Source organism: Mesoplodon densirostris, chromosome 16 (assembly GCF_025265405.1).
Source record: "Mesoplodon densirostris isolate mMesDen1 chromosome 16, mMesDen1 primary haplotype, whole genome shotgun sequence".
NCBI lineage: Eukaryota > Metazoa > Chordata > Mammalia > Artiodactyla > Ziphiidae > Mesoplodon > Mesoplodon densirostris.
In genome coordinates this window covers 65,859,329-65,871,764 of record NC_082676.1, presented here as the reverse complement: position 1 = coordinate 65,871,764, position 12,436 = coordinate 65,859,329, and the positions used below count along the sequence as shown (strand labels likewise).

Genomic DNA, 12,436 nt, shown 5'->3' with positions numbered 1-12,436 from the left:
TTAGTAGGAACACAGGGATTGTGGTTGTGTTTTTCTCAAACGTTTGCGAGAGGAGCGAGAAGTCTTGGAGGGTGGCCGGCCCAGGTCTGCATGTGGAGGGCGCTGAGGGGGACCCGGGACAGGGGCCCTAGAGACAGATGGAGCGACTAATGCCCAGGAGGGATCCTGGTGGGAGGCCTGCAGCTCTCGGGGCAGCGGCAGACCCAGGGGAGGCATTTGGATTTGTCTGTTGGGTGACACTCTGACTGGGAATTGGCTTGCTTGACGTCTTCCCCTCTGCGTGGCCCTGGTAGGGAGGGTGTCCCCTGAGCCACAGCTGGCTGTTCAGCATGTGACACAGATGTGTGTGTTATGAGAGGCACGGAAGCACCTCTGGGAGCCTTGGCATCGCACCTCCCGTCTGGACTGACCGCGACCTGAGGGGCCCGTGTTGGGACCGCATGGTGTGTGCCGCCCCTCCCGGGCTGTGCTCTCTGCTGCGCCAGAAGGTGCCCCGAGCTGGGGCGGGTGGGCACAAAGACACCAGGAATGCCCTTCTAGTCTAGAGCGGGTGGAGCTGGTCAGGGAGGCCCGTGTGTCCCCTCCTGCTGGGATGGACATTTCTGACGCCCTTGAGTTCGGCGGGCCTTCCGTCCCTCTGGGATTTTGATGTATCGCTTGGAGAGAAGTTCGGCAAGCTCCAGAGGAAGGCTCAGGACAGGATTGTGTGCTGTGATGGACTGTGACTACATCCTCTGCGTCTCCCCTAGTTAAGTCACAGCATCCTCCAGAGTCTTGAGCCCTGCCACTCCCTGGCTGGTGGCACCAGGCAGTCTTTGAACCTATTTCCTCATCTGTCATAGACTGAGGGGGACATTGAGATCAAGTTCCCTCTAGCTTCTGACTTTTGTGGCTCTGTGTGTCATAAATACCGAAGCAGCCTTGACACGGTGGCAGCCGACACGGTGGCAGCCACCACGATGTCATGTGTCCCAGGAGGACAACGCCCAGGTCTGGAGTGTGAGTCCGGGCCTCTGGTTTGGCTCCTGCTGCCCAGGGACCATATGGCTTTCCCGCCTTCAGAGCCTCTGTTTCGCCGTCCTGAAAAGAGGTGACTGCACACCATGGGGACAGAAGGGAGGAGGCATCTGGACGTGCTCCGTGGGGCTCTGCACCTCCGTGTCCCTCACATCCAGGCCTACGGGCACGGTGGCAGGGTGGCAGTGTGTTGGGTAGGCTCCTCCACCTGCGTCTGGGCTTCCCTGGCGGACAGATGGGTGGTTCTCTGCTGCTTGGGTGTTGGGAGGGTGCATGTGGAGGAGGGCGGGCAGTCGAGCTTGTCCGGAGTGGATGGATGGATGGGCAGCGGAAAAGGTGGACCGAGGCCACACGTCTGTGTCCCTCAACTGTGAGCCCTGGAGAGTGGCTGTGGCGGGGTTGGTGATCTGGGAGACCAGAGAGGGGGTGGTTAGAATCACCTTGCTCAGAGGTGGTGTGGAGCTGGCCTGGGAAAGTGGCAGCAGAAATGGGAAAGGGGAGAAGCCAGGTGGCCCCTGAGCGGCTAGAGGACTGTGGCTTGAAGTGGGTTGTGAGGGAAGGCACTGGGTCGCAGGGGCCTGGGTGGGTGAGGGGCAGGGCAAGCTGTGGAGCCCCCAGCCTGTGCCGTGTCAGTTCCCAAGCTCTCACTGAGCCTTTGCTGTGTGATGCCTGGTGTGGCTCTTCCTGCTTTCACAGAGCTCGCTGCGGGGCTCCCATTCTTGTGCATCGTTTCTCTTCTGGTTCCTCGGGTACTGACGTCTCACGGTGCAGACTCTCGCTAACCCTCTTTATGGCCTCAGAAACACAGACACAGGTAGAGTGTTGACTTCGGCCCTGTGCTTTTGGCTGGGCACACACCCACTCCCACCCCCAGGGAGAGCCCCCACGCCCACTGAGTCCTGTTCAAAACTGTCTCCCCCCCTTACCTTCCTGCTGCTTCTGTCCTCCTTGCTTGCTTCTCTGTTTTCCCCCTTCGGTCATCACTGTTTTTGTCTGAACTTTTCCTGGGTCACCATCTCGTTCTACCAGTGTCTCTGATCCTGCTTCCTGTTTTTTTTTCTGCTTGAGCTGCAGCCCTTGAAGGAGCCTGAGGTAAAGTGGTGATGCCTCTCCTCTTCCTCATCTGAAATTTCAGGAATGTACCAGGTGCCATGTTCTCCTTCCCCCCTAAAGTTTTGTGATTTTACTTTACTTTTAAAAAGCATTCAAGGTCTAGAATGACGAGCACCAAATGTTAGAAATGGTTGCCTGAGGGTGATTTGCTTTCTTTTCTGAAAGTTTGTTTTGCTTTATTTTCCTCTACTGAGGACATACCGTTTTTGAAACGAGAGCAGGAGAGGCTGAGCATCTGTGCAGCTGACCTCTGGCCGGGGGAGAGTGGCCCGCTGCTCTGCAGTGTGGTTGGCTGCCTCGTGGGCCTCCACGGAGCCACTTTTACTGTTGTACCTTCTTTCACATCTGCTGGTTTGGTGTATTCTGTGCGCTACCCCTTAGGTCCCTTTCAGCTCAGTGATGCTTCCATTCTGTTTTTCTTCACTGTTCATCCTCCGTGTCTCAGGTCACCAGTGAAATTTCACAAAAGCCAGCAAGACGTTTCCCTTATAGAATTTTTTTTTTTTTCGGTACGCGGGCCTCTCACTGTTGTGGCCTCTCCTGTTGCGGCGCAGGCTCAGCGACCATGGCTCACAGGCCCAGCCACTCCGCGGCATGTGGGATCTTCCCGGCCTGGGGCACGAACCCGTGTCCCCTGCATCAGCAGGCGGACTTTCAACCACTGCGCCACCAGGGAAGCCCGCCTTATAGAATTTTTAACAATGTGTGTGTGTTACTCTCAAGTATATTGACACCAGCGTGGGCTGGCAAAGGTAAACCTGAGCTGTGACTGTCAGCAAGTTGCCATTGTTTTGGAAAAAGAGAGTTTAGTGAGGGTTTTGTCAAAAGTTGAAAATGACACTGAAATCCTTTGTTGTGGGTGGTGCAGAGGTAGACAGACAGCCCTTCCTCAGATGAGTACACATGAGGAACTGTGGGCTCCAAATCAACCAGAACTTCTTTTGAGAGTGGCGTTTATTTATTAAATATTTATTTACTTGGCTGTGCCAGGTCTTAGTTTCGGCACGCAGGATCTAGTTCCCTGACCAGGGATTGAACCCAGGTCCCCTGCGCTGGGAGCGGGGACTCTTAGCCACTGGACCAGGGAGGTCCCAAGAGTGGAGTTTAAATGGCACTCATAACCCAGTCTTCAGCTCATAACAAAGTGTCTCTGACCTACTAGAAATGGAATGAAACCGATTATCCCTGCAAATGTGCTCTAAGTTGCCACACCTGTTGAAAACATCTCGCTATGTGCTAAGCTCATTAATTAGGTCGGGGTTTGGTTCGGTTTGGTGAGGAATGGACAAAGTCAGACCACGTGTTCAGTGCGTCCTTTGCCCACTCTGGAGCTCAGAGATCCTGAGGTGCAGTTCTGTTGTGCCTGCCGGATGGGAAGGGAGCAGCTGTGAAACGCTTTAAACCTGATTATGTCTTATTCTGTAACAGTGTGTTTAGGACCGTGAAGGTTGAACATTCAAATACAGTGCTGGCCAGTGGCACTTTCTGCAGTGATAGTAAGGTCCTGTGCTGTCCGGCACAGGAGCCGCTGGCCACATGTGGACACTGACGACTAGAAATGAGGCTGGTGTGACTGAGGAACTGGGGTTTTTATTTTATTTAATTTTAATTAGTATTTAAATTTAAATAGCCTTGTTAGTGGCTAATTGGGCACTACAGCTCTGATAAACAGTGATTTTGTTACCCACTCGTGTCGCTTTACGAAGGTAGCTCACTGCTAGCCTTATACACCTTTCCACATGAGAGAATCAAATGCATTCCATGTAGCCGAGTAGTTTTTTCTGCATGTATGAAAACATTCTGCTTTCTGATAGCTGACTGATGGGATCAGCTGTTTTCAGATACTCATGTTGATGTAATGACATGGACCCACAGCGCATAAAGACGCGACAAGATGTAAGAGGGGAGAGTGACCCCACCCCCCCGCCCCATACCCCAGGCAGCCCCTGCTCTTGTGTTTCTTCAGGGATAGTCTTTGCAAACATATGTGGAATAACAGACTTTTACTTTTTCATTTCTTTTATTTCTCATGATTGTCTTTCATCCCCTTTGGAGGCAGAGCCCTGTCAAGGGGGTGAGGGAAACATGGCCCTGAGCCCCAGTGTGCACATGGCTGCCCAGGGCCCACCCCCCCCAGATTGATGAGGAAGTGGATCCTGATGGAAAAGCTCATGATTATCTCGTTAAGAAAGCATTTAACAATAATCTGTATTTGTTTAGCTTTTCCTTTTTTAAGTACTTTTATTTTTATGATATTCTTTTCACCCTTGTTGTTCAGAGTTTGCAGATTTCTCACCATTGGATGGTCCTGCAGTTCCGTGAAAAGAGAATGCTGGTTATCACAGGGATATGCTGGGAGTTCCCCTTCCCTCTGAGAGGAAGGAACTGAGATGGGTGGGAGGATTGGGTCAGGTCGTAAAATTGTTATCTATGACCTTTACCTCTGGTTTATTGCCTGCTTCTCCTGGGAGCACAGAGTTCTCAGTCCCGGCCCGGCGTTTGGTGCCCCCATGCTGTACTTTACGTGCTCTCCCCTCTCGGCAGGGTTTTCAAGGACTTGTCGTGAGATTAGGAACTGATGCTTTAAGAGCATTTGTGGGTTGTCGGTCACTCTCAGAACACCAGATTTTGTTGGTGGAAAGTGATCAGGAAAAAGGAGTTTTAAGACCTTTTTTTTTGGCCGCACTGTGCGGCATGTGGGATCTTAGTTCCCTGAACAGGGATCGAACCCTTGCCCCCTGCAGTGGAAGCGTGGAGTCCTAACCACTGGACCACCAGGGAAGTCCCAGGACTTTTAAAAGGTGCTGAGGTATCACGTGGTCCATATTTAAGTATTGATTGTACCTCAAAGAAGGTAGTGTCTTATATACGTTTAAATGTTTTCTTGAGTTTGAATTTCAATTTATTTGAAAAAATTATTTCACCTCAAACCTCAATTGAGAAGGAAAGACGCCGTGTGGTTTTCGTTCACAGCGGGAAAGGAGCTGTGTGCTTTGGCGGGACCTTGTCCTTGTGCTTTGGTGGTGCCACATAAATGCTCTCCTTTTACTCACTGTTTAAACTTTCTCTCGAGAGTCAGAGGTCAGGGCAGGACAATGTCACTCGCTGGTGGAGCTGGGGGCGGGGCCCGGGTGGGCCCCAGGGCAGCCCGCTTTCGGACACAGATGGCCAAATGGTTCTTTCTTTCGAAGGAGCTGACGGTGGCGGATCATCAGCTGGAAATGGGTCCGGGGTTGCCCCCGCCGCCCCTGCAGGGGGCTCTCGCTCCTCCTCCCGGAACTTAGGGTCTTCAGGCGGTGAGAAGGAAGAAGGCAAGAAGGTGCGGCGGCAGTGGGAGTCGTGGAGCACAGAGGACAAGAACACGTTCTTCGAGGGGCTGTATGAGGTGAGTGGGTTCTGCAGCTCAAGGAGGCAGCTGAAGCTCCTGGCCTCTTACCCCTTGCCTGTGGGTCCCCAGGCACAGGCCTTGACCTCTGACCTTGGCCCTTTACCTCCTCGCCCTGACTTTCAAAGCTGTTACTAGTGAGGTGGCTGTTAGGAAGTGTTTTCGTTTGCTTCTTTTCTAAGAATCTCTGAAATACGTTCTGGCCTGAAGAGTGGTGCCCTTCCCTCTGGGCCTTCCCCTCGCAGCTGAGTGGGCCGATTCGGGAGGGATGTCCCCGAGAGGGAGGGGCCAGGGGACACTTGCCACATCAGTCAGAGCAACCAGCACAACCCAGAGAGACATCACAGCTGACTGGGGACAGAGTGGCAAGTCCTAAACATAGAGAAGCTCCTCCCCCATCCCACGGCCCAATGAAACGGCCGTGCTCCCTGCCAGCCATTTTTACTTCTTCACATCTTTGTAGTTATAGAGAACATACTTTTTATTAACGTTAAATGCATTTTTCATGGTGTTTTGTAGTTCTTTTGCTCAGTATTTTTTTAATGCTTATAAATATTCTGCTTCAGATGAAGGCAACTATGACCCACATGCTCACTGCCTGTTTTGGTAAATCAAGTTTTATTGGAACACAGCTCAGCCTCTTCACTTGTACATTGTCTTTGACTACAGTGTGGTTCTTGGAGTACCTGTGGCCCTGCAACACCTAAATACTTACCCTCTGGCCAGTCCTTGTTCTACTTAACCATTTTTGTATTGTTGATTGTTGTGGTTCCTTCTAGATTCTGTTGTAAATAATGCTACCGTGGACAGCTTTGTGCACATTCCATATTTTATTTAGACTTCTTCTTTGGGTTGTAGTATCAAGAGTAGGTTACTTGGTCAGTGAGCCTTATTCTTTTACTAGTGAACTAATTGGAGTGATAGAAAAGTCTAGCCAAGCCTGTGAAACATGGCTCAGAGGAAGGAGGCTTTGGAACTGACACCATGGAGTGTTCATAGATCAGGAGACACCTGACTGTGAGCAGAGAACAGGACGCAGAGCCGAGTTCAGAGCTTTCCTGTGGCTGGCCTGCCCCTTCCGGGGTTGATGGTTCAGTTCTGCCCTTCCTGGCTGGAGGAGGCCACGTGTTGGTGCTGCCTGACTCTGTTGTCCGAGGAGAGAATGAAATGTCCACGGGAGGCTTGTTCCAGTAGACGCGAAGTCATTCAAACACATTCAAGTGTGTTCCTTTTCTTCCCTGGACAGTTCTAGGGTAAAGTACAGAGGCTGTTCTTTTATAGATTGTATGCCCAAATGGTGCCTTCTTTAAGCTGTTTGTTAGGCATAGAAGACTTGTGATTCCTGGAGTGTTCTCAGAATCAACAACCATTGCTGACTCTCACCTGAAATAGTTACTGCTTTGGTGTGGCCCCTCTGTCTTGGGGAGAAAGTGGGCTCTGCAGGCAGTCTGGCTACTCGGTTGCAGGAGCGTGGGGGAGACATGGTTGTTGATGAAAAGCAGGAGAAGAAATCCGTGTTAATGACCTGCCCTTATCTTTCTTCAGGGGAATTAGTTCATTCCCCTCTCATCGGGCTAGCCTTCTTGTTTTAACTTTTCTACCAGGTAGGTGTTTTGAGGTCTCCTGAAATCCTTGATTAATAATAATAATAATAATTAATAATTGGCCTTAGGTCACTTAATGCTTTCCACTGTTGGTACTATTGGTGTATCCCAAATAGTATGCGTGTGTATGTGTGTGTGTGTGAGAGAGAGAGAGAGAGAGAGAGAGCGCGCATGCACAAGTGTGGGCTTTATGTCTGTTGTCGCATGTGTCTGACCAAAACTCAGTGGGGGGGGAGGGAGAGGGAGAGGAGGGAGGGGGAGGGAGAGAGGGAGCGCATGCACAAGTGTGGGCTTTATGTCTGTTGCTTCGTGTGTCTGACCAAAACTCAGTGGGACTCTGGTGGGGCCTTGATGACTGGCTGGTCGGCTAGGGCGTATGTAACCACGAGCATCTTCACCTGTGGGGCGTGGTGCTCAGCACAGGCCTCTGCAGTGTTGATGAGGGTCTTCCCTGCCTTTCTGATGCACTCTCGTCTGACTGAGCTATGCCTCAAGTGACGAGACCCAGCTCAGAGCAGTGCAGAGGGGCAAAACCGAGCATTGAGCAGCTCTCAGAACTGAACTGGGAGGGAGCCGGAGGGGCTGGATCAAGCCTGACTGTGTGCAGGGACTCCCACGGTGTCACTGGGCCTCTGTCTGTCACCCCGTGTGTTGGGGGTGACATTTCTGTGCTTATTCTCTCCTGCTTCAGATGCTCCCCAGGGGCGAGAGTGCCTCCCCAACCCCTCCTCCATGCTAGTTAGGACAGTTCTGGGCACAACTCAGCTTGGCTGGTCCCATCCCAGACTCCTCCCTGTGGCCAGGGGTAAAGGTTGTGGCCCCCATGACAGGGAGCTGGCGGGAAGACCAGTGGGATGAACGCCTGGACCAACGTGGTTGTCCTCGACATCCTCTATACTCCATTTCACAAAGCCTGTTGCCGACTTTTCCTTTTCCCTTCTTACGTCTATCTGTCCGTATTGCTGTCCAGTCTTGATTCCTATCTTACTCGCAGCCGCGTGGCCAGCATCTTCTGCTTGCTTTTCACTGGGTTGATAATTGCTGGAGGCCTCATCTCTGCTGTGCTTCCCCTCCCGTGTTCTGTCTGCACTTCCCAGTGTCCTACAAATCCAGCTGCTGGGCATCTGCGGTTTCCTGCCATCTCTGTGACAGCTGTACGAATACTGCAAGTTCTCGTTTCAGTCTTTGAAATGTGTGCTTCACCTCCTTACAGTTTTCTCTTTCAACTTTGCCTTTTTCACTGTTGCTGTTGTTGCCACCACCCTTTATTTACCTAGTTCATGGCTAAGTATAGAAATGCAAAGAAGTCCCCCCTAAGGGGCTGGCAGTCTTACTGGGAAAACGTAACAGGCACAGAAGTGGGACTCTCAGAAGGTATATGCTGACAGATGCCACAAGAGTTCAGAAGGCAGCGTCCTTTGAGAACGTGGGACGAGGAATCGCAAAGCCCAGATTCTAGTCCCCATCTGGGCCGTCAGATCACCTCTGGGTTCGTTAACCCAGCTATGAAACGAAGTCCTGAGATTTAGAGGCCATGTGTGTTTGCGTCACGGTTCTAGTCAAGAGCTGAGGGGAGTTTTGTGGGGGAAGTGGTGCCTGAGCTGGACGCTGGAGGAAGGCACTTCAGGTGCAGCTCTGCCTTGCTCTGGTTCACCTCCATTGCTTCTTTTAAAACAGTGAGTGAGCTTTTCATTCTTTCAGGATTTTTACTCTTTGTTTTGGCTGCACCGTACAACATGTGGGATCTTAGTTCCCTGACCAGGGATCGAACCCGCACCCCATGCAGTGGAAGTGTTTAGTCTTAACCACTGGACTGCCAGGGAAGTCCCATAGCATTTTTACTTTTGGACCTTAAATTTTGAAACGATTTCAGAGTTGGAAAAAGCTGCAAAAAGAGTACAGAGAATGCTCACATGCCCTTTACCCTGCTTTCCTGACACCCACGTAACTGCAGGGTGACCAGCAAAATGAGGAGAGTTAGTGTAACGTCATCAGTATTTGCACTGATGTCCTATTCTGGTTCAGGACCCCACGTTGCATTTGGTTGCCATGGCTCCTGGGTCCTCCCACCTGGGACAGGTCCCTCAGTCTTCCCTTTTTTTCCTGGTCTCTCACGACCTTGACATTTTTGAAGATTCCAAGTCTGTTCATTCATAGAGTGCCCCTCATTGAGCTTACCTGATGTTTCCGCACGGATAAGTTCATGTTTTGTGTTTTCTGTCAAGAGTACTGTGAGATTGCTGTGCATCATTGGTGCATCCTGTCCAGAGTGTGCAGTGTGATCTGTCTCAGGCCTGGCTGTGTGAACCTTGATCACTGCATTCAGGTGGCATCTCCCAGGTTCTCCACTGCCAAGTCTTTTTTTCTTTTTTTTTTTTTTTACTTTGAGACTATGTAAATACCCTGTTTCTCATCATTGTTTCTCCCACTAATTTAAGCAAGCATTGCCTCTTCTTACCTGGAACAACTATTACTGTGGTGTTTACCCAGTGATGACCTGATTCTGTTATTCTTTCTACATTTATTAAGTGGAAATCCCATGCAAGGAAAAGCTCTCCCTTCTCCTCCATTTATATATTTATTCGATTATTTCTTTATACCTGTATGGACCCAGGGATACTTATTCTCTTCTATGGGTCATAATCCATTCATATCATTGTGATTTTGTTGCCCAGATTGTTCTAGATTTGCCCACTGGGAGCCTCTTCAGGTTGGCTGCTGTGTCATTCTAACATGTTCCCCTTACACTTTGAGCACTTTCTCACTTTCTGGCACCACAAGATATTCTAGACTCACCTGGTATTTTCCCTGCCCCAGACCTGGCCATTTTTCCAAGGAGCCGTGGTTCCTTTTGGAAAATGGGATTTAGAAACCAAGATCTGGGTACCAGAGGTGCTCATTGCTGCTAGGGTGCTGTTACCTCCAGGTCCTTCCCAGTGCTTCTTGCTGGCTTGGTTTTGATGAGAGTATCAGTAGTTGATGAGTAGTATCAGTAGTTGGTTCTCGTTGCATCAATACCAGAACAGCACTGATGGGGACTGTGTTCTCTGGAACATAAATTCCATTCTGAAAATCTAAGATGTACTCAGCTTTTGCATGGAGGTGTTGAAGGAAGGCCCACAGATGTATTCAGAGCATATTCTGCATGATTCTCTTAATAAACGTTCATATTTGTTATCCCTGTTCGAACATAGAATACCTTTTGTATGATCAAATCAGTGAAGCTGTTTCTGAATAGTTGATGTGTTGTTTTATTTTAAGATGCCAGATATACAGCACCCTGAGCCCCTCCATCCTTGTGTTGTGTCTTCTGATTATTGTCTTCATGGGGGTGGCTCATTTCATGGGCTCTAAAGAACTCTGGAGATTAAGCCCTTTGTCTAAGTGATGAGCTTCATGTTTCTACTGCTCTGGGGTCCTTGCCTCATTGGTATCCACGTGCTATGATAGTTCTGTTGCTGCATTATCCATTATTCTAGTTGAAACCTGAGGTTCTGGGGAAGCCAGGTTGAAGCTCATGCACAAGTAGGAGCCATGAAGGACACTTGCTTAACCACAGCGGTCCCTTTTCTCCCTTTTCAGGAAGTGTCTTCATTGTACAGAAGGCTGCCTTGTTGTAACCTCGTGGGTTTTTTTTTTTTAACATCTTTATTGGATTATAATTGCTCTACAATGGTGTGTCAGTTCCTGCTTTATAACAAAGTGAATCAGCCATACATATACATATATCCCCATATCTCCTCCCTCTTGCATCTCCCTCCCACCCTCCCTATAACCTCGTGCTTTTTTTTTAAAGTTAGCTTTATTATCACCCTTTGTGTTATTTTATAAAGTATTAGACAATCTAGTTTTTTTTATAAATTTATTTATTCATTTATTTAATTTTTGGCTGCATTGGGTCTTTGCTGCTGCACACGGGCTTTCTCTAGTTGCAGTGAGCGGGGGCTACTCTTTGTTGCGGGGCACAGGCTTCTCATTGTGGTGGCTTCTCTTGTTGCAGAGCACAGGCTCTAGGCGCGTGGGCTTCAGTAGTTGTGGCACACGGGCTTCAGTAGTTGTGGCTCGCGGGCTCTAGAGCGCAGGCTCAGTAGTTGTGGCGCACGGGCTTAGTTGCTCCGTGGCAGGTGAGATCTTCCCGGACCAGGGCTTGAACCCGTGTCCCCTGCATTGGCAGGCGGATTCTTAACCACTGCGCCACCAGGGAAGCCCCTAACCTCGTGCTTTTAATGTGGACTTTCTTTTCCAGCATGGGAAAGACTTTGAAGCGATTCAGAACAACATTGCTCTGAAATACAAGAAGAAAGGCAAGCCCGCCAGCATGGTGAAGAACAAGGAGCAGGTCCGGCACTTCTACTACCGCACGTGGCACAAGATCACCAAGTACATTGACTTCGACAACGGTGAGTGCCTAGGCTGGCTTCCTGGGGCCAGAGGTGGGGTGGCTTCTGGTCCAGGAGCGTGGCTTCCGCAAACCTGCAGGCCACACCTCTGGCATTATTCTCACCCAGCCACACGGCCTGGGATGTACTCACCTGTGGTGCTTTGGCTGACAGGAGGCCTCGTAACTGGTGGTCAGGCTGAGTTACAAGGAAGCCTGTGGTGTCTGAGTCCCTGGTCCGCTCCCCCCCGGGAGGGAGGGCACCGTGGTCCAGAATCATACCTCCCCATTGCCCGCCCTTCTCCCAAGGGGGCCCCAGTCGGGTGAGGGTCAGGCAGGGCCTGGTGTGCGTCGGCCCGGGTGGAGGACTGGCGTTCCAGGGCTTTTCCCAGGCTCTGTATTTGAGTCCAGTTTGCGTGGCTCCATCTTTAATTCATGAGTCTAGGTCATCGCCAGGTGCGGTTCTGACTTCCTGCTCAGAGCACCTCTGTCCTAAGGGGAGGCATTGCTGCCTCCTGTGTCCACACGCTGGGAGAATCCTGTGTCTGTGTCGTTCCTGCTGCTTCTCTCGTTGATTGGTGTCTCCACATGTGTGCTTCCACTGACTGCACTGATTTCTGACACACCCTCCAAATAACATCAGTTCTGATCCAGAATAATCGTGGTTGCTGTGGTCACGTCACTCCCCTTTGAACCTTTGCCTGTACCCTGCAGGTGTTCTCTTGGCCAGTCAGTGTGTCCTAGCCTCCCCCCGCTGACCCATCTGGCTTTCCTCGCTGGCTTTCCCTTAGGTCGGGATGCCAGGGCCAGGGATTCCTCCTCCGGCCTTAGAAAGGCCCAGAGACAGTGATTCAAGTTGTCTTTTTCTGTAAAAGGTCAGATGGTGAATATTGATATTTTTGGCTTTGGGGTTTTATGGTCTTTATTGAAACCACTTCA

The 12,436-nt window shown here is 50.5% G+C and overlaps 1 protein-coding gene across 3 annotated transcripts in view; it reads left to right on the top strand.

The window, feature by feature from the left end:
• The window catches only part of CRAMP1 (cramped chromatin regulator homolog 1), a 59,764-nt gene that overhangs the window by 7,899 nt on the left and 39,429 nt on the right, over positions 1–12,436 (top strand). For all 3 annotated transcript variants that reach the window (XR_009530125.1, XM_060078226.1, XM_060078225.1), the window contains exons 3-4: positions 5,322–5,515; positions 11,366–11,519. Coding sequence is in view for 2 of the 3 variants with exons in the window: in XM_060078226.1 (XP_059934209.1) it covers positions 5,322–5,515; positions 11,366–11,519 (348 nt within the window). In the remaining variant the exon portion in view is untranslated. The remainder of the gene's footprint in view (positions 1–5,321; positions 5,516–11,365; positions 11,520–12,436) is intronic.